The sequence below is a fragment of the Mastigoproctus giganteus genome, chromosome 5, assembly GCF_048544385.1.
Source record: "Mastigoproctus giganteus isolate SK-2022 chromosome 5, ASM4854438v1, whole genome shotgun sequence".
Taxonomy (NCBI): domain Eukaryota; kingdom Metazoa; phylum Arthropoda; class Arachnida; order Uropygi; family Thelyphonidae; genus Mastigoproctus; species Mastigoproctus giganteus.
Genome location: NC_143579.1, coordinates 47,552,669 through 47,578,984, shown reverse-complemented (window position 1 = coordinate 47,578,984; position 26,316 = coordinate 47,552,669). Strand labels below are relative to the sequence as shown.

Sequence of the window (26,316 nt, the reverse complement as noted above, 5' to 3'; positions counted from 1 at the left end):
ACATGTGACACAGAAGCCTATGATAGATATAAGTTGATCTGTAATCAAGTTACAAAGGAGGTTAGGCAGGCGAAGGCAGATTACGAAAAATCTTTGGCAACGGATGCAAAGGAAAATAACAAGGAGTCCTTTACTTATGTAAACTCTTGAAGGAAGGGGATGAATTAGATTGTTCCACTTGATATCGATGATTCAACTGTTGATGATCCTGCTCGGGTAGATAACAAACTAAATCAATATTTTGCATCTACGTTCACAATTGAGGAGTTCACACATCTAGCTCACTGGCAGTGAGCTAGATGATCTTGTAATAATTGAGAGTAAAATGGAGGAGAAATTGTTGAAGATAAATACAAGAAAGGCACCTGGGGTGGATGGGATCTATCCAGTTATATTAAAGGAGGCAGCAAAGGAAGTAAGCAATCCGTTAGCCATAATTATGAGACCTTCCTTGCACTCAGGGGAGGTACCCGCAGACTGGAGATGTGCAAATGTAACCCCAATTCACAAAGGAGGATCAAAGGCTGACACAAGTAATTATAGACCTGTGAGTTTAACTTCTGTTCCAGGAAAATTAATGGAAGCACTGGTTAAAGAAGCACTGCAGGATCATCTTGACAAGAATTCAGTTATACCTCAGACACAGCATGGTTTTGTTAAGCGAAGGTCTTTCCTGACCAATTTGATTGGATACTATGATATAGTCAAAAAAGAATTAGATGCAGGGAATAACTTCGATATTATATATTTGGATCTTAGAAAGGCTTTTGATACTGTTACGCATGGAAGACTGCTGCACAAATTGGAGCAGTGTGGCATTGGTGGCAAATTGTTGCTATGGATAAAGGGATGGTTGAGTGGTAGAAGACAGAGAGAGTTGTAATTAATAACATTAGTCCACTGCTCATCGTGGACTAATGTTATTAGTGGAATCCCTCAGGATTCAGTGTTGGGTCCATTGTTGTTTTCTGTATTTATAAATAATATTGATGAAGTTATATCAAGCTTAATTTCCAAGTTTGCAGACAATACAAAGGTTGGCAGGGTTGTTAAGGACACTACTGGCGATATGCTGCTGCTGCTGCAACAGGATCTTGAAAGGTTGAGCAGATGGGCTGAGAGTTGGCAAATGAAGTTTAACATTGACAAATGAAAAGTACTACATATGGGAAACAGCAACCCCACAGCAACATATCAATTCTGTGGTACTACACTGACAGTGGTAGAGAATGAATGGGGAGTAATTGTACAGGCAGATATGAAGTTCTCTGAGCAGTGCAGATGGGCTGCAAGAGTAGCTCATGGTGTCTTATCAATGATATACAGGAATTTTTCTAGCAGGGATAGGGAGGTGATTATTCCCTTGTATAAGGCAATGGTCACGCCGCACCTTGAGTACTGTATACAAGTCTGGAGGCCTCATTTCAAGAAGGATGTACAGCTGCTGGAACGAGTACAGAGAAGGGCAACAAGGTTAGTGAACGGAACGAAAGGTGCTCTTACGAAGAAAGGCTTAAGTTTTGCAAATTACAGTGTCTGGAGACTAGGCACCGGTGAGGTGATGATAGAGGTGTACAAAGCCTTGAATGGTTTGAGCATACTCAATGCTGATGGGATACTGCCTCTTGCTCAGAATAATCACCTGAGAGGGCATAAATTCAAACTGAGGAAAGACAGATGTAGGATAGATGTGCGGAAATTTTCCTTTAGCCAGCGGGTAGTTGGTTGGTGGAACAGACTTCCATCCCTTGTTGTGGAAGTTGATAGCCTAAATAAATTTAAGGCTCAGTTAGACAGGTATTTTGAACGAACGCAGGGGGTGAAGTGGAAGGGGTTTTTCTTTTTTTTCTTTTTTTTTGGCCGATGCTGCATAAGTTTGCTTTCTTGCATCATATGCCTCTACTAATGCTAATAAAGATGCATTGCAGGATCATCTAGACAAGACTGCAGCAGTAATTCAGACACAGCATGGGTTTGTTAAGGGAAAGTCTTGTGTGACAAATTTGATAGGATATTATGATGTGGTTACAAAGGAACTGGATGCAAAAAATAATTTTGATATCATATATTTGGATTTCAGGAAAGCTTTTGACACTGTTGTGCAAATTGTACATATTGTACAAATTGGAGCAGAATGGTATTAAGGGTAAGTTGCTACAATGGATAAAAGGATGGTTAAGTGGGAGAAGACAGAGGTTGGTAATAAATGGGTGCTGCTCTTCGTGGACTAATGTTATTAGTGGAGTCCCACAGGGTTCGGTGTTGGGTCCACTGTTGTTTTGTATATTTATCAATGATATTGGTGAAGGTATATCAGGCTTAGTGTCGAAGTTTGCAGATGATACAAATGTTGGAAGGTTTGTTAATTACAGTAATAGCAGTGTGCTACTGCAACAGGATCTAGATAATTTGGGCAGATGGGCAAAGAAGTGGCAACTGAAGTTTAACCTTGGCAAATGCAAGGTACTGCATATGGGTGGAAGTAACCCGAGAGAAAAGTACGAACTGTGTGGTACTACACTTAAGGTGGTAGAAAATGAAAAAGACCTGGTAGTAATTGTGCAATCAGATATGAAGTTTTCTGAGTTAGATATGAAGTTTTAATGCAGACAGTTTGCCACGGCAGGTCATGGGGTGTTGTCAATGATATATAGGAATTTTGCTAGCAGGGAAAAGGAGGTGATTGTCCCTCTGTATAAGGCAATGGTCAGGTCACGCCTTGAGTACGGTGTACAGGTCTGGAGGCCTCATTTTAGGAAGGATGTAGATTTGCTTGAGCGTGTACAGAGAAGGGCAACAAGGTTGATGAGGGGAATGAAGGGATCCTCTTACCAAGAGAGGCTTAAGTTCTGCAAACTGCAGAGGGTGGAGACTAGTCACCTGTGCGGTGATCTGATTGAGATGTATAAGGCCTTGAATGGGTTGAACACGCTGAATTCTGATGGAATCCTTCCACTTGTTCAGATTATGGGGGCATAAATTCAAATTAAGAAAAGACATGTAGAATAGATCTGCGGAAATTTGCCTGTAGCCAGCAGGTGGTTAATTGCTGGAACAAACTTCCATCTGTCGTGGAAGTTGATAGGTTGAATAAATTTAAGGAGGAACTGGACAGGCATTTAGAGGGAATGGTGTGGATTTTTTTTTTTTTTTGGCTGATGCTGCATAAGCTCATACACCTGCTTTCTTGCATCACAGGCCACTACTACTTGATTACAGACTAGTTTATATTTGCCATAGGCTTCTGTGTTGCCTGATACTTTATATGCATCCCATACATTTTGCTTCTCTGCCACCGGTGCCTCCATGGGCAGGAGCAGCAGTGCATAGCACATGCTTCTTGATTAGACTGGGGTTCAAGCCAGTGACCACCAAATACAGAGGAAGCGGAAAGGTCAGGGAATGATCATCGCATATCCCAGAGCAATATGGCCTTAGTTGCTAATGCTCCTAAAAACCAAATAACAAAACAAACAAATCTCTGCTACGAGCCTCATTACTTCATCTGACATCCATTTAGACCTAAACCTTGAACAGTATTTCTTAGTTGGAATGAAAAGCCTAGTAGCCTCCAAAATTAATTCCCTGAAGACTTCCCATTTAGAATTAAACTGTAACATCATCAGTTGATCCCACTACAGAATTTAAAAACTGTCTGAGACCTCTATAGTCATCTTTACGAAAGCAAAAGCCTTTCCCTTTAGCCTTGATGATAGTTACATCATTAAGTAATTCTCATATCAGTACATTATGATCACTGTCACCCAGTGGTTCCTTTAGCTGAAAATTCTTAATGCATGAATAATCACTGCTGATAATCAGATCAAAGTATTACCTTCTCTGGTTGCCTGTAGAAAACAGTCTTCCAGTAAATGCAAAAAAGTCTCGCTAGTGTGCGAATGATCACTACACAAGTTCCAGTCAATATCTGGAAAGTTAAAAATCCCCCATTATAAGACATTTTAATTTACTGGCCCACTCTATTTCTCTGCACAATTGCTCACTATACTCTTCAGGTTCATTAGGCCTATAACAAACACCTGCTCTCATTTTTCCTTTCCCAATGCTTTTGTCACACCAAACAGACTCAACATTGTATTATCCACCAACGTCAGTTGGATGCACTTCCTTAGATTTTATGTGTTTCTTAACTAACAGCATAACCCCTCCTGCCTTCCTGTCCTGTCTATCATTCCTGTACACATTGTACTCCCCAAATTCCAATTCTGCCCTGCTCATAGCTGTGTGATACCACATCTCTGATATCCCAACAATATCTGCCTTTGATGTCTTGACTAGCACTTCAAGCTGATCAAATTTATTAACTATACTCTTAGCATTGGTGTACATGCACCTGTTTCTACTCTTAGTTACCCTAACACAGCCTATGTAACACAGCCTTTGCTTTCCAATGTGCTGCTCATTCTAATAGAACCAGTGCTAGAATCACTTTTGCCTCTGCCTGCACCCATTATTAACCTTATAGTCTGTGTATCCCCCCCCCAAGCTAGCAGTTTTCTGACCCACCTAACACTACCTCGATAGCATCAGCAAATATTCTTGCACCCTTTCTATTTAAGTGTGTCCCATCCCTGTAGCAGTAATCTTTGTAAGATATAAGACAGGACTGGGTTTTAGAAGTGCTGAAATCGTCTAAGTTATATTTACCGTACTGGAGAATTACCAGGATATAAGCATTTAGGAAATTGGTAGTGGATGTTAAAGAAGAAAAAAAGGGGTAGGGGGGTTTTTTTTTTGTTTTTTTTTGGCTGATCTTGTATAAGCTTGCTTTCTTGCATCATATGCCTCTACCAATGCTAATGCTAAGTTGAAGCTGTTTGTGCAGGGCAAGGTTTCTCAAACTGTAGGGTGGATTACAATGTGCTATCATCAGCAAAACTATGGATAGGATTTCTGGTCAATGGAAGAAGGTCTAATATATGAGAGGAAAAGAGTAGGAGAAAGAACTGAACTTTGGGGAACACCTGCATTAGTGGAGAAGTTAGAGGAGGTGGAACCATCTACCATCACCTGCTTGAGTGGTCACAGAGAAATCTGGATACGCAATTACAAAAAACAGTTGGCAAACCATAAGATGGAAGCTTATTTAGACGATCTCTATGCCATACACGATCAAAAGAATTTGAAATGTCATGAGCAACTGCTTGAGTTTCACCAAACTTTTCGATTGAATTTGGCTACAGATGAGTAACGTAAGCCAGTACATCACCAGTGGATTAACACTGACTGAATCCATACTGGTGATCATTGATCTGAAGTAATGTTTCTGGATGATATAAAAGGTATTTGTTAATTGATTTCTCCCTTACTTTAGAAAGAGTAGAAGTAAGGGGAATGGGACGATAATTGGATGAAAGGGACTTGTCACCCTTTTTAGGAACTGGCTGGATATGAGCAAATTTCCAAGCAGAAGGAAAAACACCTTTGGAATTAAGAAAGTGAAAAAAGGCAGCAAAGAATTGGAGTAACTTTAGCAGCACAGGCTTTGATAACAAGTGGAGAAATACCATCAGAGCCTGAATCTTTCTTACCATCAAGATTCTTCAAAATCCTTCTGACATCCTTTTGACAAAAGACCACAGAAGGCATTCACGCAGTGTACTTGGAATGGTAGGAAGTGGTTACCAAGATCAAAAGGTGGCAAAGAACAGGAGAGGTGGCAAAGAACTGGAGTAAGTCCAGAAGCACAGGTTTTGAGAACAAGTGGAAAAATACCATCAGGACCTGGAGCTTTCTTAGCATCAAGATTCATCAAAATCCTTCTGACATCCTTTTGACGGAAAACCACAGGAAGCATTGAATGGAGCATGTTGGGAATGGTGGGGGGTGTTTTACCAAGATCATTAATACATGAGTTGGAAGAAAAGTAGGATGCTAGCAAATCAGCTTTATCTTTGGCTGAAGCAGCAATAGAACTATCTGGTTTTGACTGAGGTGGAGATAAGAATTGGCCATTAGCTTTGGCAAGGGACTAGAATGCTTAGCTATCATTTAGACAAGAAGCAAGTTTTCCGCTCTTAGCCTGTTCGAAATCTAGTTTGGACTGATTAGTGCTTTACAATTGTTGCAATATGTTGATTGACATGTAGGCATGACATTGTAATTATTAATTTTTTCTTATTATTAAAAGCAGATTATTGGAGTTCATGAGTGTTTTCGCTATTAAAAAACCATATTACTGATTTCTTTTTATATTTTTATGGTTACATTTCCTAACCTAACCTTAAAGGATAGGTTAGGAAAAAAGGAAAAGTTTCTTTATTTTTTGTTATTTCATAACCTGACATTAAATGTTAGGTTAGGAAATAATATGAAAAGGTTCCTTTATATTTCCTAACCTAATCTTAAATGTTACGTTAGATAATAATAGGAAAAGAAAGAAAGATTTTTATATATATATATATATATATATATATATATATATATATATATCACATCAATGAATCATTTAACACTATGGTATTATCATTTGTCACTCCTATGTGTCAATCATTATATCCTTCTCGACTTCCACTACCACTAGTGATGACATGCACTGTTTTACCAAGAATGCAGGGAGAAACTGCAGTAGCATAAACCAGTTTGTCCAGTAAGTTTTCCCGTAGTTTGCTGTGGTTGTCGTGTTGGATTTCTTGACCTTTGCCCCATGGCCTTATACAAAGGGATAATCATCTCCTTATCCCTGCTAGCAAAGTTTCTGTGTATCATTTACAAAACCCTGTGAACTTTCCTGGCAGCATGTCTGCACTACTTAGAATTTCGTGTCTGACTGCACAATTACCCCCAGCTCTTTTTCATTCTCCGCTACCCTGAGTGTAGTATCACACAGCTGATAAGTTACTTTGGGGTTACTGCTACCCATGTGCAGTACCTTGCTTTTGTCAATGTTAAACTGCAACTGCTATTTCTCTCCCCATCGACCCAATTTCCGTAGATCTTGAAGTAGCTCACTGATGACTGTCGTCAACCACCCTCCAAACCTTTGTATCATTTGCAAACTTAAACATTAAGTCTGAAATACCTTCATCAATATCATTGATAAATATTGAAAGCAATGATGGACCCAGCACTGAACCCTGGGGAACTCCACTAATAACATCAGTCCACAAAGAGCTGTGCCCTTTGATAACCACTATCTCTCTTCTTCCACTTAATCATCCTTTTATCCATTACAGTAACTTGCCCTTGATGCCTCATTGCTCCAGTTTGTACAGAAGTCTTTTAGGTACAACAGTATCAAAAGCCTTCCTGAAATCCAAGTATATGATGTCAGAATTATTTTTTGTATCCGGTTATTGGGTTACTGCATCATAGTAACCTATCAGATTGGTCAGACAAAACTGCCCCTTAATGAATCCATGTTGAGATTGTAGTATAATTGCATGCCTGTCCAGATGGTCTTGCATTACTTCTTTAACCAGTGATTCCATTATTTTCCCTGAAACAGACATTAAGCTAACAGGTCTCTAATTTCTCATGTTGTCTCTTGATCCCCCTTTATGAATTGGGGACATATTTTCACTTCTCCTGTCCAAAAGGCCCTCCCCTAAATCCAAGGATACTCTCATAATTATGGCTAAGGGTTTGCCTACCTCCTCTGCTGCCTTTTTTTTTTTATGTCCATCTTCAACAATTTCTCCTCCACTTACCCTTCAGTTATCACAAAGTCATTGTGATAACAGAAGGGGAAATTTCTAACATAGCTCCTTGTTAGGGTTTTATTAACTTCTGGCATCCCCTTCCCTAAAGAATTCCTCATGTGAATATGAATGCAAAATACCTATTCAATTTGTCTGCAATCTGAGCAGGGTCATCAACATTTAGCCTGTAGCAAAGTGTCCCAATGTGATTGAACTCCTTCCTTCTACTGTTAATATAAGCATAGAAGTAGTTGCTGTTTTTCTTTGCATTCTTTCCAGAGACTTCTTGTAACTTCCTTTGTGACTTGATTACAGACTAATTTATATATACCATGGGCATCTGTATATTTATATGCATCCCATGCACTTTTTTTCTTTGCCACGTGTCTCAATAGTTCATCTGACATCCATTTAGGTCTAAACCTTGAACAGTATTTCTTTGTTGGTACGAAAAGCAGAGCCATGCAAATGGGGGATGCATTGGATATGCCGCACCAGGTCCCCCAATGTAATTGTCCCAATTGAGGGAGCCATCAGTCTCAACATAGGCGCCTCCGTAGGCAGGAGCAGCAGTGTGTAGCACACGCTTCTTGATTAGACCGCGGTTCGAGCCCGTGACCACCAAATACGGAGGATGCGGAAAGGTCGGAATGACCACCACATATCCCCGGAGCAATATGGCCCTTGTTGCTAATGCTCCTAAAAAAAAAAAAAAAAAACCAAATAACAAATAAGTCTCAACATAAATAAATGAGCCACTTTAACTCCTTTTGCATTGAGACCCCCAAGTATCTTTGCATGGCCCTGTTGAAAAGGCTAGTAGCTTCTTTGATTACTTCCCTAAATACCTAGTAATTTCAAAAGCTTTAGCATCTCGACCAGCTGTAGTTGTGAACATTAAAATCACCAAGGTAAATTATGTGATTATTAGGAAAGATAGACTGGAAAAAGTCAAGTTTCAAAGAGAGGAAGTCAAAGAGTTCGAAGTGATTAGTAGAGTTAGGAGAATGATAGAGGCAACAGATAAATTTGAAAGTATGGTCTAGAGAAATTTTAAGCCAGTGAAGGTTGCAAAGAGGAGATTCCAAATTATTAAGTCTCTGACAGGGAACATCAGAGTGGACATATGCACAAGCACCCACAAAAAATGAATCATACAGCGAATAATTCAGACAACTGAGATGAGCAGTGGTTGAATCAGAGGAATAATTGAAATTCTATCTGAAAAAAGTTCATTGGGTTTGGCAGACTGTAAGTGGAAATGGACATCATTGAGATTGGAACTGAGACACGCATACTTGTGAAATGAACAAACAAGTGTTTGAGAGGTTTAGATCTTTTCGCAGATAAGTTTGTTCTTTTAGTTTGACTGTTCATGATATATTAAGTTGTGAGAAAAGGTAGGAAGGACATGTGTGAAATAATGAAGTTTTTGGGTATGGCCTCGACAATACCTCCTGCATACACACTACTCGGACTCCCTCCAGTCACTCTGGCAGAGTAGAGGGCAATGAGATTATATACTAGCTGATCTATAAGCCTCCTAGAGAGTTACCAATTGGGTCTGTCCAGTGGAACATTTAGCAAATACAGCTCTAAACTGTGTTCACCAGCCTGTGATCACCATTTTAGAGCTGTATTATAGAAATGTAAGGAAGATTGGACTCTCCATGATGTCTGTCCATCATAACCTCAAAAGACATCAATCATATTGCATGATTGAAGAGATGGTGGAGTTGCCGAAGTTTTGCTCTGGAGACTAAATATGGGTTCCACTATTTCAATCCTCAAATAAGCAAAGTGATTGTATTGCACTGGTTGATGAAAGTCATCTATGGCTTATGTGATGTTCTTAGAGACTAAGGAATTCTTAGACCTCTTCTGTCGGGTCTGTAGTCAGACCAAGAGGAGTATGGTATACACTTTTTAAGAGTTTTGTATATTAGAGAGAAGGTAATCCTCTGACCACATCAGTTACTTAAAATGCAATTTTAATAAAACACCATTTTTTTCAGTTTTTAAAATTGCATTTTAAAATTTTATTGCTGCTATTTATTTTGTATTGTTATAATTGTATTTATGGTTTTTTATTTTTTATTTTATTTTTTTGCCTTTACATTATTATCTCGATTTAGCGCTCAAGCCGCTGGATTATTATGTGAAGAAGCAGGAAATTATCAAGATAATGTAAAATATTGTGGATACTGTCATTACCATTATCAGAAATTGGTAAGCTTCATTATCTTTATGATGATAAGTGGAATGTTACTGTAGTTGATTTAAAAACTTGTTTTTAAGTGTTTATTTGCATATAGATTGGCTGTCCAGCTGATGGGCTCTGGGCTATGCATTGCACTTGAGTGCTAGTTGGTTAGTTTTTGTTTTATAAAAAAAAATTAACATTTAATTTCTACTAGATATGGAATTTAACTGAAGTTCCATTTTTAATGACCAAAATCCTGCAATTAATATTTAAGAAATACAGGTTCTAATGCTTTTTAATAACACATAGATTCAAATGGATAAGTGGAAGGACACACTTGTGCCCCTTATGACTTCTGTGCTTACACTGTTACTAGGATCACCAGTACCACTGGCCACCCCTATTGTATATAGTGGGAGGGGGGGGATTCCAGTATTGTGATCTGCCTGCAGATGAGTAGCTGTTTTATACTGTGGTTCCATTGTGGTTAGAAATTGGACACTACTGGTCTAGATAATTATGTAGATCAGGGGTGGCCAACAAGTCAATCGCAGATTTAATTTTGGTCGAGCACAACAAATTTTAAATATACAGTCATCCCTCGATTTGTACACATTGTGCAATGAAATTTTTGAGATGGTAGATCGCGGCAAATTTTGAATGAAAAAAGTAGATGGCATCACAAATTAAGTTGGCCACTCCTGATGTAGATAATCATGTATGTGTGTGTATGGATCAAGTGAATATTATTTCTTTATTTTTTGTAATTTTCATTTCAGGGTGCAGTAACTTTAATGGTTTTTAATAATTTTAATAATTATAAACTATGTGTAAAACTAAAATGAACCAAATCACTGAATCCAAAAGTTTTTTTTTTTTAGACCTATTAATTGTGTGGAAAAGGTACAATATGTGGTTAGGCATATGTGTAGGTTATATGACAACTAAGTACACTATTATACCACATGAATGTATTTTAAAATGTATTTGGTCAAGTGTTACTACATCAGTCAACCTTTCTGTGTCAGTCTTACTGAAATTAGACAGTATTCTAATTTTGGTAAGAATTATTTTTCCCTAATCAAAAATGTGTCCCATACTAAGAAACTAAGCATTGAAAATGTTTAATTTATATTTTCAGGTATTTGTACAAAAATATCATTAATATTATAAGTTTAAATATGGTTTGTGATGTTTGTTAGGAAAAAATTGCTGCTGTTTCAGTTATTACTGATCCCTGTTCTGATAAATATGTGGATAATTTTTTTTTCCTGTAGTTTGTTAGTGTAATCTTTGGTTTTATATGTCAAACATTTCACAAACAGGGATCATATATTTATATATACAGGGTATCCAAGAAATAAATGGTGGGAATTTGTGAAATTCTGTCTTCAAAAATACAAAACCATCCCATTAAATGTAGTATGCCTACATTGGTGGGCACTAGGTGTCTCTAAAAGCTGTTCAAGAACACATTCGTGATAGTCCCAAGGGGAACATGTTTCCATTTTTATCCCGATAAATTGGATGGTCTAGCAAATTTTTTCTTCCCTCAATTTCAAGAAAATGACTGCAAACACTGTAAATTTCCAGAAGACTGCACATGGCCATATTTCTCAAGAGAAGTAACAAAAGTGCTGACTTACCATCCCTTAATTTGTTTTCTTTTGAGGCTTTGTAAATAATTATGTTTACGGTGCAGAAATTCTAGCTCTAGTTAATTTGAAAGCAAGAACAACAGACGCTATTCAGTAGGTTACACCAGATTTGCGAAAGCATGCGTATGGTAAGAAGTGGAATATTGATTAGACTTATGCAGTATCGTGAATAGTGCACACACAAAAACGTGTTATTTTTTTTTATTTATTTTTTTTTAAATTATATAAGGGGAAAAAATATTAATTTATTGAAAATATTTCTCATTATTCTAAATATAGGCCACTTAAAACCTCACAACAATTTTTCGGACAACCTGTAAATGAAAAAATATTTTATAAGTTTCTGTTTTTATTCTAGTTTATTCTTTTTCGGTGTTTTTGTTGCAAAATTCAAGGGCATATCTTCAAATTGTTAACATTCTTATAATAGTTCTCGATATTTAAGACGTTATGCTAGATACAGTAACTGCACAGGTGCCATAGAAAATTGCCTATATAGTCCAATAATTTTTAAATTGCTAAAACTTTATAATTTTCATCAATTATCTGTGCATTCTCAACAGCAATAAATAGTCTTTACAATGCTCTTGAACATACTTTATTTCTAATTACAAAGATTGACAAACTTTGTAATTAGAAATTGCACTACACTTTCATCGTTATCATATATTCCGTTATAAGAATCAATTTTGAATGCCTTTGTGATATTTTTCTAAAATGCATTACTGAAGGTCACTACCAAAAAACAAAAAAAAAAAAAAAACAATTTGCACTTTCAGGTTTATTGGGCTTTTCTGTTAGCGCAATCTGTTATAAACGGGTAGTAAACTTGATCTTATTGCACTTGCGATAATACCAATAACTGGAATTCTGTGAGTTTTTACATTGCGATATTACGGTGAAATGAGTTCCCTTCACTGAAATCTTCTTTTCATTCCTGTTTACTTATTACAATAGTGAAGGGAAAGGAACTAATGGAAATTGCAAGTGCTGGCAGTGCTAGGAAACAAAACAAAATTGATTTAGAAATGAAGATGATTAATTAAGAATTACGAAGCAGGACAAGGTTTGTCATCTATTGCACAGAATTAGGTCTTGCTGCTTCAACAGTGAATACTATTTTAAGGGACAGTGCACATATAAAAGAACAAGTTAAAGGATCAGTGCATAATGATCACAAAACGGTGTTCAGGTGATATATCGAAGATGAAAAAGCTATTATTAATATAGATGGAAAATGAGATTCAGAAGAAAGTTTCCCTGAGCCCATTGGCCATTCAAGCAAAAGCAAGAAGTATTTATGAACATATTAAGGATAAGTATGGCGAATCCCAAGCCAAGTCCAGGGCAAGCAACAGGTAGTTTAATAGATTCAAGCATCACGCTGGTTTCCAAAACATTAAAGTATGCGGTGAAGTCACCAGTGCCGATTCTGCAGCTGCAGAGAAATTTTGTGATGTGTTGGAAAAAACCCCTTCTAAATCTCCAAAGCCCTCAACTTTCCGCAGCAGCGTGCTTATCAGCTGGAGAGTTATTTCTGGCAACAATGCTCGAAAGGTAGAACTTGCTGACGTTATGCCTGTCTCCTCTCTCTTTTTGTAATTTTTGTAATTTTGTGCACTTTTGTAAATTTTCCTGCTTGGAGATAAAAAAAAAAATTGAATAAATAATTCTGTTTACATGTTCGTCGAACATTTCTTTTTTGCTTCAATAAATTTGCGAGTGCTGCATAAGCATTTAGGGAAATTCCGACTTACATAGAGTTCCGGGGAATGCAACCCTTATGTAAGTTGGGGAGTGGCTCTATATGATATCAGAATTATTTTTTGCATCCAGTTCCTTTGTGACCATATCATAGTATCCAATCAAATTGGTCAGATAAGACTTCCCCTTAACAAACCCATACTTTCTGAACTATTACTACAGTCTTGTCTAGGTGATTCTGCATCACTGATTTAACCAGTGACTCCATTATTTTTCCTGAAACTAACAAAGTCAAACTAACAGGTTTGTAATTACTCTTTGATCACCCTTTGTGAATTGGAGATACATTTGCACATCTCCAGTCCATGGGGACGTCCACCGAGTCCAAGGATGCTCTCATAATTACGGCTAAGGGTTTGCTTACTTCCTTTGCTGTTTCCTTTAATATAACTGGATAGATCCCATCCACCCCAGGTGCCCTTCTTATGTTCAATTTGAACAATTTCTCCTCTACTTTGTTCTCAGTTATTACAAAATCATTTAGCTCCCTGCCAGAGTTTGATAAACTTCTGGCCTCCACTTCCCTACAGATTTCCTCATGTGTGAATGTAGATGCAAAATACTCATTCGGTTTGTTAGCTACCTGAGCAGGATCATCAACAGTTGAACCATTGATATCAAGTGGACCAATCTGATTCATCCCCTTCCTTCTAGAGTTTACATAATAAAGAACTCTTTGCTGTTTTTCTTTGCATCCCTTGCCAAAGATTTCTCGTAATCTGCCTTTGCCTGCCTAACCTCCTTTGTAACTTGGTTACAGATCAACTTATATCTATCGTAGGTTTCTGTGTCACATGTTAATTTATATGTATCCCATGCATTTTTCTTCTCTGCCATATGTCTCATTAGTTCATCTGACAACCATTTAGGCCTAAACCTTGAACAATATTTCTTAGTTGGTATGTAAAGCCTATTAGCTTGGAAGATAAGTTCTTTGAATGCTTCCCATTTTGAGTTTGCTGTTGGTAACCTCATCAGTTGGTATCACTGTATAGAATTTAAATACTGTCTCAGACCATCGTAGTCGCCTTTAAGAAAGCAATAACACTTCCCTTTACCCCTGATGGTAGTTACCTCTTTGAGTAAATCCCACTTCAGCACACTCTGATCACTGCCACTTAGTGGTTCCTCTATCTGCAGATTCTTAATGCATGAAGAATCACTACTGATAATCAAATCAAGAGTATTACTCCCTCTAGTTGCCTCCTTAACATGCTGATGTAGAAAACAATCATCCAATAAATCCACAAAAGCCTTGCTAGTGTGAGAGTGACCAACCCACAAATTCCAGTCAGTACCCGGGAAATTAAAATCCCCCATTATAAGACTCTCTGATTTACTGGCCCACTCTATTTCCCTGTACAGTTTCTTATTATACTTATCAGAGTCATTAGGCCTATAGCACACTCCTACTCTCAATTTTGATCTCCCAATGCTTATGTCACACCAAACTGACTCGACACTGCACTGTCCAGCGATGTCGACTGGCTTCACTTCCTTGGAATTTATGTCTTTCTTAACTAATAGCATAACCCCTCCTCCCTTCCTATCCTGTCTATCCTTTCTGTAGACGTTGTACTCCCCAAATTCCAGTTCTGCATTCCTTATATCTGTGTGATACCACGTCTCTGATATCCCAACAATATCTGCCTTCGATGCTTTGAGCAATACCTCAAATTCATCAGATTTATTTTCCAAACTCCTAGCATTGGTGTACACACAAGCTACTCTAACACAACCCATGTGTTTACTTGTACCACAATGACTCCCAGAAGTCTCTGAAATATCCTGCATCTTGTTTTCCAGGCTTCTGCTCATTCCAATAGAAGCAGTGCAAGAATTACTTTCACCTCTGCCAATGGCTACTGCTAATCTATTAGTCCTTGTATTCCCCCCCCCCCAAGCTAGCAGTTTTCCAACCCACCTAACACTGTCTCGGGAGGTGCCTCTGTAGCCAGGTGGGCAGGAGGCGCAGTGCGTAGCACACCCTTCTTGATTACACCGGGGTTTGAGCCAGTGACCACCAAATATGGAAGATGTGGAAAGGTCAGGGAATGACCACCGCATATCCCCAGAGCAGTATGGCCTTAGTTGCTAATGTTACCAAACAACAAACAAACAAACACTGCCTCGATGGCATCAGCAAATATTCTTGCACCCTTTCTATTTAAGTGTATCCCATCCCTGTAGAAGCAGTCCCCTCTGTTAACAAGTACAGACCAGGCTGAAAAAAATTCTACACCTTGAGCCTTGCACAGTCTTTCCAGGGCCGAATTGATCGACAAGGCTCTCCTCATATACTCCCTCCTATCGTGTCTGGGCAGAATTGCAGACACTTTCAAATTTAACAATAATTCACGGTTTTTTTTCAACAGTGACCTGTACTTGTTAAGTAATTCTGCTGGTCTCCTACTCTTAATATCATTAGTGCCAACGTCTACAACTATATAACCTTTTGTGCCCTTAAAAGATGATATCCGCTCTATAATGTCATCAACCTTTGCCCCTGGCAAACATACCCTGGTCCTGTTCCACCTATCCTTTTTACAAAGCATGTTTCCCGTTTCCCTGACAATAGAGTCACCAACAACTACTAGTGCCTGTGGGACCAGCACATTCTGCCTTGGGGGTTTCCCCTGTGTTCCGTGATGACCAAGTGCAATCTCTTGTGTTGATGTGGGCAGCTGAGAGCTTGATTGGTCCCTCACTTTAAATTGTTCGAGGGCGTCCACCCTATCCTTCAAGCTAGATGGCTTCACTATTGATGATCATGCTCAAGTAGCTGATAAAATGAATGAGTATTTTGCATCATCTACATTCACACATGAGGAGTTATTCACTGAGGGGAGTGCCAGAAGTTTATCAAACTCTAACAGGGAGCTAAGTGATTTTGTAATAACTGAGAGCAAAGTGGAAGAGAAATTGTTGAAGTTAAACATAAAAAAAGGCGCCCGGGGTGGACGGGATCTATCCAGTTATATTAAAGGATGCAGCAAAGGAATTAAGCAAACCCTTAGGCATAATTATGAGAGCTTCCTTGGACTCATGGGAGGTTCCCATGGACTGGAGGTGTGCAAATGTATCACCAATTCACAACGGGGGTTCAAAAGGTGACACATGTAACTATAGACCTGTTAGTTTAACTTGTGTTCTGAGGAAAATAATGGAATCACTGGTTAAAGGAGCATTGCAAGATCATCTAGACAAGACTGCAGTAATAGTTAAGACACAGCATGGGTTTGTTAAAGGGAGGTCTTGTCTGACCAGTTTGATTGGATACTATGATCTGGTCACAAAGGAACTGAATGCCAAAAATAATTTTGATATCATATACTTTGATTTCAGGAAATCTTTTGATACTGTTGCATATGGAAGACTGCTGTAGAAATTGGAGAAGTATGACATTAAGGATAAGTTGCTACAATGGATAAAGGGATTGTTGAGTGCGAGACAACAAAGAGTGGTAATCAATGGATACTGCTCTTCATGGACAAATGTCATTAGTGGTGATTCCCAGGGTTTGGTGTTGGGCCCATTGTTGTTTTGTATATTTATCAATGATATTGATGAAGGTATATCAGGTTTAATATCCAAGTTTGCAGATGATACAAAAGTTGGCAGGGATGTTACCGACAGTAAAGATAGTATGCTACTCCAACTGGGTCTAGTTGGGCAAATGGGCTGAGAAGTAGCAACTGAAGTTTAATGTTGGCAAATGCAAAGTACTGCATATGGGTAGCAGTAACCCAAGAGAAACAGTATCAACTGTGTGACACTACACTCAGAGAAGTGGAAAGTGAAAAATACATGGGGTAATTGTGCAGTCAAATATGAAGTTCACTGAGCAGTGCAGATGGGCTGCCGGGGCAGGTCATGGAGTCTTGTCAATGATATATAGGAATTTTGCTAGCAGGGACATGGAGGTAATTATCCTGTTATACAATGCAGTGGTCTGGAGGTCTCATTTTAGAAAAGATGTAGTTGCTAGAACAAGTACAAAGAAGGGCAACAAGATTGGTGAGGGGAACAAACAGGTGCTCTTACCAAGAAAGGCTTAAATCTGCAAATTGCAGTGCCTGGAGAATAAGCACCTGCAAGGTGATCTGATTGAGGTTTATAAGGCCTTGGATGGGATGAGCAAACGGAATGCTGATGGGATTCTTCCTCTTGCTCAGATTAAGAATCTTCGGTGCATAGATTCAAATTGAGGAAAGACAGTTGTAGAATAGATGTGTGGAAATTTGCTTTTAGCCATCGGGTAGTTGATTGGTGGAACCGACTTCTATCTTTTGTTGTGGAAGTTGATAGCCTAAATAAATTTAAGGCTGAGCTTGGAACGAATGAAGGGGTGAGATGGGAGGGGGTTGTTTTTTGGCTAATGCTGCATAAGCTTGCTTTCTTGCATCATATGCCTCTACTAATGCTGATTATTATGTATTATATATGTACATATATAATACATAATAAGTTAGCACAGTTAACATAAGTTAGTAGTGTTAGTACACTTATATGCACCTAATACACAATAACTCATTTTAACTGGTGCAGTAGAACTAAAATAGTCAGTGCAGCAGGAAAAAGCCTATAATATCTGCCATGTTCATACCAATATTGCAAAAACATGAATATATTGTGGAGAGCAGGCTTTATTACTAACCTGTTAGTTACCTACAATAGGAGGAGATAATGCTTCTTGTCATGCATATATTTAACTGCTGCACCCATATATGTATCTAATTTTTGCATCATTGAAAGGTATTTTATGTGTAAAATTATGGACAGATTTACTTGTAGTTATTACACTTAGCATATTATTCATTATGTTTATTGTAATCTGTAAATCATATGCAAGCAAGTTTTTTAGTGGTTTTTTTGTTTTTATTTTTTTAGAAAAAAGATAGCAACATTAAAACAATTCCTGCCTTTAAGCCTATTCCAGCAGACAATGCTACACCTGAGCCAAGTCCAGAAAAACACTCTCCTCCTCCTCCACGTCCAGAGGTCAAAGAAAAGAATCGAAACAGAAGTGATAAGAAAAATAAATCATCTTTCAGTGGCATTGAGGATAACCGTAATAGAGAAAATGCAAATGGTTCTTTGGGTACTGAGAATTCACACAGTGATAGTAATTGTAGCAACAGTAATAGCAGTAGCAATTTAGAAGTAATTGGTTCAAGTGATCTTAGTAATAACAAACCAGAAACTACAGCATCTGTAAGTAGTACGAGTAGTATTGGAAGTAAATTTACCACTGCTAACTTTACTGAAACTGTTATAACTCCTAGTGGTAGCCCTGTGTTTGGTTCAGACAAACACAAAAAGAAAAGAAATGATAATAACTCTCTTGGTGGTTGTGCAAGTGGTGCTTCAAGCAAAGTATCTACCAAACTTTCTCCCACCTCCCAAGTGTCATCATCAGTTGCAGCATCTGTTACTGTTACTACTGCTACAACAAGCCCCACACCAACTTTTAGCAGTATGTATGAAAACTTTATTAATGGTGAAATATCAGCTGCTACAGGGGATAGTCAGGATTCACAGTCAGAAAATCAAGTAAAACGATCTCGTAGTCATTCATCTGAAAAAGGAGAAAGAAAGAAACACAAGAAAAACAGTGTACCGAGGTATTGAGGTTGTTTTTCTCTTATTAGATTATTTTATAAATTTTGATATTTATTAAAATGTTTGTCACTGAAGTGGCTAAGAAAAATTAAGTAAAAATTTCCCAAAACTTAGGTGAATATTTTGAAAACTATAAAATAAATTTAAGTTCCAGTTTACCCAACAGTTTTTAACAGAATAATAATAATAATTAAATTCCTTTCTGTCAAGTGTATTTACTGTTTGCTATTACTTATTTGAAATTTAAAAAGCAGAAATAAATTTATAAAGCACTGATATTAATATGCTGAATTAATTAATCACTGATAACCAACCATATTAGTGTACAAAGGCTATTAAAAAAAAAAAAAAAAAAAAACAGTGAGATTGAATTTTCAGTTTACTGCAGAGCATCTAATAATATACTCATTTTTATTTTGATATAATGCCTAAAATAAGAGCTATAACAATATACTGATGTAAAGCTAATATTAAAAATAATTAATTTTATTGCTTTTAGATAGAAAGATGTCTAACCGCTTAAATCTAGGAACTTGCACAAAATTGTAACAAGATATGAAGTGTGCCAGTCTAATTACAGTGCAATGATTGTGTCTAGTTTTGCAAGAGAAACACGTTGTATTAGGTCCTAAAACAATTATGAATTATCACGTGTTCACCCACAGTCCAAAGAAATCCATACAGTAGTCTTCAAGAGAATGTGGAATGACAACTTACATAGTCTGTGCTCTGCTAAAAAAGGAACTGCATAACTGTGCATGGAAACCTTATTTTGTCCAAGGATTGTTTGTGGAAGGCTGGTAGATGCATAACATTTTCTGAACACTTTTTACCATGGAAAGAGGATTATTCTCGTCCTCTTCAAGAGATGTAGTATGTTTAACAACATTCTTTGAGCAGACAAAGCATTGTTCTGTGATTGGAAAATTTATCAATTATCATAGCTTCCATCATTAGGCAAATTACCCTATGTAACAAATTTTCAAAAAGGTTTTGTTTATCTGCATTTCTTGGTATTTCTTTGAATTTGGTTATGTTGTTTCTGAATGTAACCTTAGTTGTTGCACAGCATCAGTGATTGCTCAGAAATGAAAGAAAAATAAATATGTAACAATACTATATCAAATTTGTTAATCATGTTTTGTTTCCATACAGACAAAAGTGCAAATAATGAAGTCTGATTAACATTCTGCATCCAATTTTTCCATAATTTTCACTCTTAATGTAACATTAAGAGTGAAGTTACCATCAGAGCCATTCACTACAACATGAAATTAATTCCAGGCATTTTGTTCAATATTAGTCATTTTGTCTTTCAGTTATTGTAGCCAAATAAATATGCCACCTTTCACTTTTGCATCGACAATTTTGGAAGAGTAGATTGTATATGCTTGAAGGTGTCACCTTGAGGAGGATCCAGTGCTTTTTGACAAATTCTTGACCAGTCCCAGCTTGATATGAAATAATGAAAGCAAGACTGTTTCTTGGAACCTAGGGATTGTTTACTGTATTGTGTACACCTGTTGGCAACAATTCTGTTAGAGCATTCTCTTCTTCTATAGTGCTGATCTATTCCCCTGCTGTCCCAGAGGCAGAGAGAGAAAGAGAGCAGGGAAACTTAAATGAAATATTCTCGCAAACCCAGAAGGAATCCCAGCATCTTGAAGTCCCCACAGGCATCCCATTTGTACTGGTCATACTTGATATTTTCTAATATATATTTCACATTTCTGTGGTCTTCTATGAAATGAAAAAGAAGGTGCAAAAGAATTTGATAGGTATATTTTCCTATTTTTAAACTGTCTGTAAAAAGATCCCACTTTTCTGAATTGTGACTAATACCAATTTCTTTGTAGAGACCAAATCAAAACAGTAGCACAGGAATTCGGCAAACATGAAAATTTGCATGAGTGACAGGACTTTTTCTGTATGTAGATGTCTTGCAGGCGGAATCTAGTAGATTCCACTCTTTCAACTCTTTGATACCAGATGTGGGGCTATTAGACCCAGATTAAATTTCTGTGATTTTATGCTATTCATGTACTCTATCCACACAGCTGAAACATCCGTTGCCTATCAACAAAAATGTTTTCTTTGATTTCTCCATTTAAAATTCTTCATATCTCCATTAGTTATCAAGAAAGGAAAAATGTTGGATCAAGTGTTAAATGCTATTAAGCCTTTTTAATTTATTCTTGGCATAAGCAAGTGGGTGCAGCTCTCACTAAACTGGCTTTAGAAAGAATTATCACATTGCCAAATTTTGAAATATCCATGGGTAACACTATAATTGTAATGAATAAACTGTTGCTATCATGTAGTAGCTAGCTTATTTGCTCATCTAAGGCATCTCTCTTCTCCCACATGTTTTGATCAGAAAAAAAACCCCACTATAATAGTTTCTTTTCATCATGCAAAGAAAAATGTTCACACCCCTTATAATAAATTTTCTCAAAAAAAATTAGATTTTCTTTCTTCAGTGTTCATTGCCTCTACCAACAAAATTTCAAGGAAATTCATCTGTTGGCAGCTTCATTGTAAATTGCAAAAATTTGTGTCAAACAGAAAACACCACATTGCCAGCTGAATAAAAAATAAGGTGATGTTAGAAATCTTTCTTCGATGGTATTGCATTTACTGACAAGAGTTTGAGGAAATTTTTGACGGCCATGTTATAAATTTCCAGAAACATGTCAAACTGAAACTTTAGCTTGCATTATATACTTGCCTTATATGCAAAAGTAAAAAAAAAAAAAAAAAAAGCTTGACTATTCATAACAAATTATTTTTTGAAATTTGTTTGGTTACATTTGCCAACTGAATAAAAAATAAGTTTGTTACTTATACAGATTTGTTTTTTGAAAATCTTATTGCTATAGCAGCTTTCTGAGATGTGTATTTGATCTTGTAAGAAATAAGCTATTAGCAACTGAGTTATAAATTTCTGAAAAGTAGTGTCTAACTTGAAACTTTCACCTCTATTGTTACTTTGTGTGCAAAAAAAAAAAAAAAGTGCGCTACTCATAATGGATGTTTGTTTGAAAATTGTATTTTTACAGAATCTTTCTTTGATATATATTTAACATAATCACCAAATTCCAAGAAAAAGTTCTGCATTTTCTGTTCTGAGCTGGGGAGAAAAAAAGAAAAAAAAAAAGATATAATTGATTGAAAAATAGATTTTCTTTTACTTTTATTGTGATAACTGAAGTGCAGGAAAATGCTTTACACTATGTTTATTCTCAAGATGGTCTGTATACATTGTACATCAGCTCTTAGATGATCCAGAGAATATTGTATCTCTCACTTACCAGGACACTAGTTCTAAGTAATTCCTATTTACAGAAGTAGAAAACATTCTCCATTCCCAATGTTCTTTTGCTTTGAGCATGAAGAAATTGAGATTATTGAAAAAAAATATATATATATTATACAGGGTGTTTCAAAAACGATGGTCAATAATTTAAAGGTGAAAAGTACAAACTAATATAAGCAAAAAAAGTCCCAGTGAACATCAGGCTGCAAATGAACCGTTTTCGAGATAATGCATATTGTCTGTAAATATTCGCCACTGACTACGGGAGCACTAGTTTAGCAAAAAGCTGTGAATCCTTTGCTAAAGGTGCTTTTATTAAACATAAGATAATACATTTTTAATTTTCAACACCACAGGATTTTACAGATGTTACATGTTATTGGATGTTCTTTTCTCAACATCAGGTGTTCTGGGCCTACCTGCTCATACTCCATGTTCTCTAAGGCGTTGATGTACCCTGATGAATGTGCGCCTGTTGTGCGCGATTTCCCTGCCTTCGGCGGGGGAAATGCTCCTTGGTACAAACGTGCAGCCTCGAGTGCACTATCGTTGGTTTTACCATACATGACGTGCATGCCCACATACTCTTCGTTGCTGTAACCTCTTTCCATGTTGACTATCCCTTGACAAGTACTGGTATGCCTGCTATGAGAGAGGATCTTAATGCGCTCTCAGAGCATTGAAAGAGGGGAAATGGAGAGAATGAACATAACCTAACCTAAACAAACAAGTCAGTGGTGGATCCCAACTAGAAATATGCAATATCTTGAAAACAATTCACTTAAGGACTTATGTTTACTAACCTTTTTTTTCATATTGTAGTCATTAGCATTAGCATTAGCATTAGTAGAGGCATTTGATGCAAGAAAGCAAGCTTATGCAGCATCAGCCAAAAAAAAAAAAAAAAAAAACCACTTCCACTTCACCCCTCTGTTCGTTCAAAATACCTGTCCAGCTGAGCCTTAAACTTATTTAGGCTATCAACCTCCACCACAAGGGATGGAAGTCTGTTCCACCAACCAACCACCCGCTGGCTAAAGGCAAATTTCTGCACGTCTATCCTACATCTGTCTTTCCTCAATTTGAATTTATGCCCTCTCAGGTGATTTTTCTGAGCTAGAAGAAGAATCCCATCAGCATTGAGCATGCTTAAACCATTCAAGGCTTTATACACCGCTATCAGATCACCTTGCTGGTGCCTAGTCTCCAGACACTGTAATTTGCAAAACTTAAGCCTTTCTTCGTAAGAGCACCCCTTTGTTCCATTCACTAATCTTGTTGCCCTTCTCTGTACTCGTTCCAGCAGCTCTACATCCTTCTTGAAATGAGGCCTCCAGACCTGTATACAGTACTCTAGGTGTGGGCTGACCATTGCCTTATACAATGGAATAATCACCTCCTTATCCCTGCTGGAAAAATTCCTGTATATCATTGACAATACTCCATGAGCTACTCTTGCAGCTAGTCTGCACTGCTCAGAGAATTTCATATCTGCCTGCACAATCACCCCCAAGTCCCTTTCATTCTCTACCACTGTCTGTGTAGTACTTTACATTTGTCAATGTTAAACTTCATTTGCCACCTCTCAGCCCATCTGCTCAACCTTTCCAGATCCTGTTGCAGCAGCATAGTGTCAGTAGTGTCCGTGACAACCCTGCCAACCTTTGTATCATCTGCAAACTTGGACATTAAGCTTGATATACCATCATCAATATCATTTATAAATACAGAAAACAATAATGGACCCAACACTGAGCCCTGAGGGACTCCACTAATAACATTAGTCCACGATGAGCAGTGTCCATTGATTACCACTCTCTGTCTTCTCCCCCTCAACCACCCCTTTATCCATAGCAGCAATTTGCCTCCAATGTCACACTGCTCCAATTTGTGTAGCAGTCTTCCATGTGCAACAGTATCAAAAGCCTTTCTAAGATCCAAGTATATAATATCGAAGTTATTCCCTGCATCCAGTTCTTTTGTGACTGCATCATAGTATCCAATCAAGTTGGTCAGGCAAGACTTCCCCTTAACAAAACCATGCTGTGTCTGAGCTATAACTGAAGTCTTCTCTAAATGATCCTGCAGTGCTTCTTTAACCAGTGCCTCCATTAATTTTCCTGGAACAGAAGTTAAGCTCACAGGTCTATAATTACTTGTGTCAGCCTTTGATCCTCCTTTGTGAATTGGGGTCACATTTGCACATTTCCAGTCTATGGGTACCTCCCCTGAGTCCAAGGAAGCTCTCTTAATTATGGCTAAGGGTTTGCTTACTTCCTTTGCTGCATCCTTTAATATAACTGGATAGATCCCATCCACCCCGGGTGCCTTTCTTGTGTTTATCTTCAACAGTTTCTCCTCCACTTTACTCCCAGTTATTTCAAGTTTCTGTAGATTACTGCTAGAGTTGAATACACCTCTGGCATTCCCCTTGCTGAATAACTCCTCATGTTGAATGTCGATGCAAAATATTCATTTAGTTTGTTAGCTACCTGAGCAGGATCATCAACAGTTGACCCATCAATGTCAAGTGGACCAATCTGATTCATCCCCTTCCTTCTAGAGTTTACATAAGTAAAGAACTCTTTGTTGTTTTTCTTTGCATACCTTGCCAAGGATTTCTCGTAATCTGCCTTCGCCTGCCTAACCTCCTTTGTAACTTGGTTGCATATCAACTTGTATCTATCATAGGCTTCTGTGTCATGTGTTAATTTGTAAGTATCCCATGCATTTTTCTTCTCTGCCATATGCCTCATTAGTTCATCTGACATCCATTTTGGCCTAAACCTTGAACAATATTTCTTAGTTGGTATGTAAAGCCTAGTAGCTTCCAAGATAAGTTCTTTGAATGCTTCCCATTTTGAATTTGCTGTTGGTAACATCATCAGTTGGTCCCACTGTATAGAATTTAAATACTGTCTCAGTCCATCTTAGTAGCCTTTACGAAAGCAATAATCCTTCCCTTTACCCCTAATGGTAGTTACCTCTTTGAGTAAATCCCACTTCAGCACACTGTGATCACTGCCACCTAGTGGTTCATTTATCTGCAGATTCTTAATGCATGAAGAATCACTGCTGATAATCAAATCAAGAGTATTACTCCCTCTAGTTGCCTCCCGAACATGCTGATGTAGAAAACAATCATCCAATAAATCCACAAAAGCCCTGCTAGTGTGTGAGTAACCAGCCCCCAAATTCCAGTCAATATCTGGGAAATTAAAATCTCCCATTATAAGACTCTCTGATTTACTGGCCCACTCTATTTCCCTGTACAATTCCTTATTATACTCATCAGAGTCATTAGGCCTATAGCCCAATCCTACTCTCAATTTTGATCTCCCAATGCTTATGTCACACCAAACTGACTCAACACTGCACTGTCCAGCGATGTCGACTGGCTTCACTTCCTTGGTTTTTATGTGTTTCTTAACTAATAGCATAACCCCTCCCCCCTTCCTATCCTGTCTATCCTTTCTGTAGACGTTGTACTCCCCAAATTGCAGTTCTGCATCCCTTATATCTGTGTGACACCACGTCTCTGATATCCCAACAATATCTGCCTTTGATGTTTTGAGCAATACCTCAAATTCATCAAATTTATTTACTAAACTCCTAGCATTGGTTTACACGCAAGTATACCTGCACCTGTTTCTATTCTTAGCTACCCTAACACAACCCATGTGTTTACTTGTACCGCAATGGCTCCCAGCAGTCTCTGAAATACCATGCATCTTGTTTTTCAGGCTTTTGCTCATTCTAATAGAAGCAGTGCAAGAATCTCTTTCACCTCTGCCAGTGGCTACTGTCAATCTATTGGTCTTTGTCTCCCCCCAAGCTAGCAGTTTTCCAACCCACCTAACACTGCCTCGATAGCATCAGCAAATATTCTTGCACCCTTTCTATTTAAGTGTATCCCATCCCTGTAGAAGCAATCTCTCCTGTTAACAAGTACAGTCCAGGCTGAAAAAAATTCTACCCCTTGAGCCTTGCACAATCTTTCCAGGGCCGAATTGATCGACAAGGTTCTCATCATATACTCCCTCCTATCATGTCTGGGCAGAATTGCAGACACTTTCAAATTCAACCCTAATT

General features: G+C 37.7%; 1 protein-coding gene across 5 annotated transcripts in view; it reads left to right on the top strand.

The window, feature by feature from the left end:
- LOC150085373 (uncharacterized) overlaps positions 1 to 26,316 on the top strand; it is a 444,699-nt gene that overhangs the window by 206,523 nt on the left and 211,860 nt on the right. For all 5 annotated transcript variants that reach the window (XM_090373179.1, XM_090373178.1, XM_090373180.1 and 2 more), the window contains 2 exons: positions 9,797 to 9,890; positions 18,177 to 18,910. In XM_090373179.1, the coding sequence (XP_090229305.1) occupies positions 9,797 to 9,890; positions 18,177 to 18,910 (828 nt within the window). The remainder of the gene's footprint in view (positions 1 to 9,796; positions 9,891 to 18,176; positions 18,911 to 26,316) is intronic.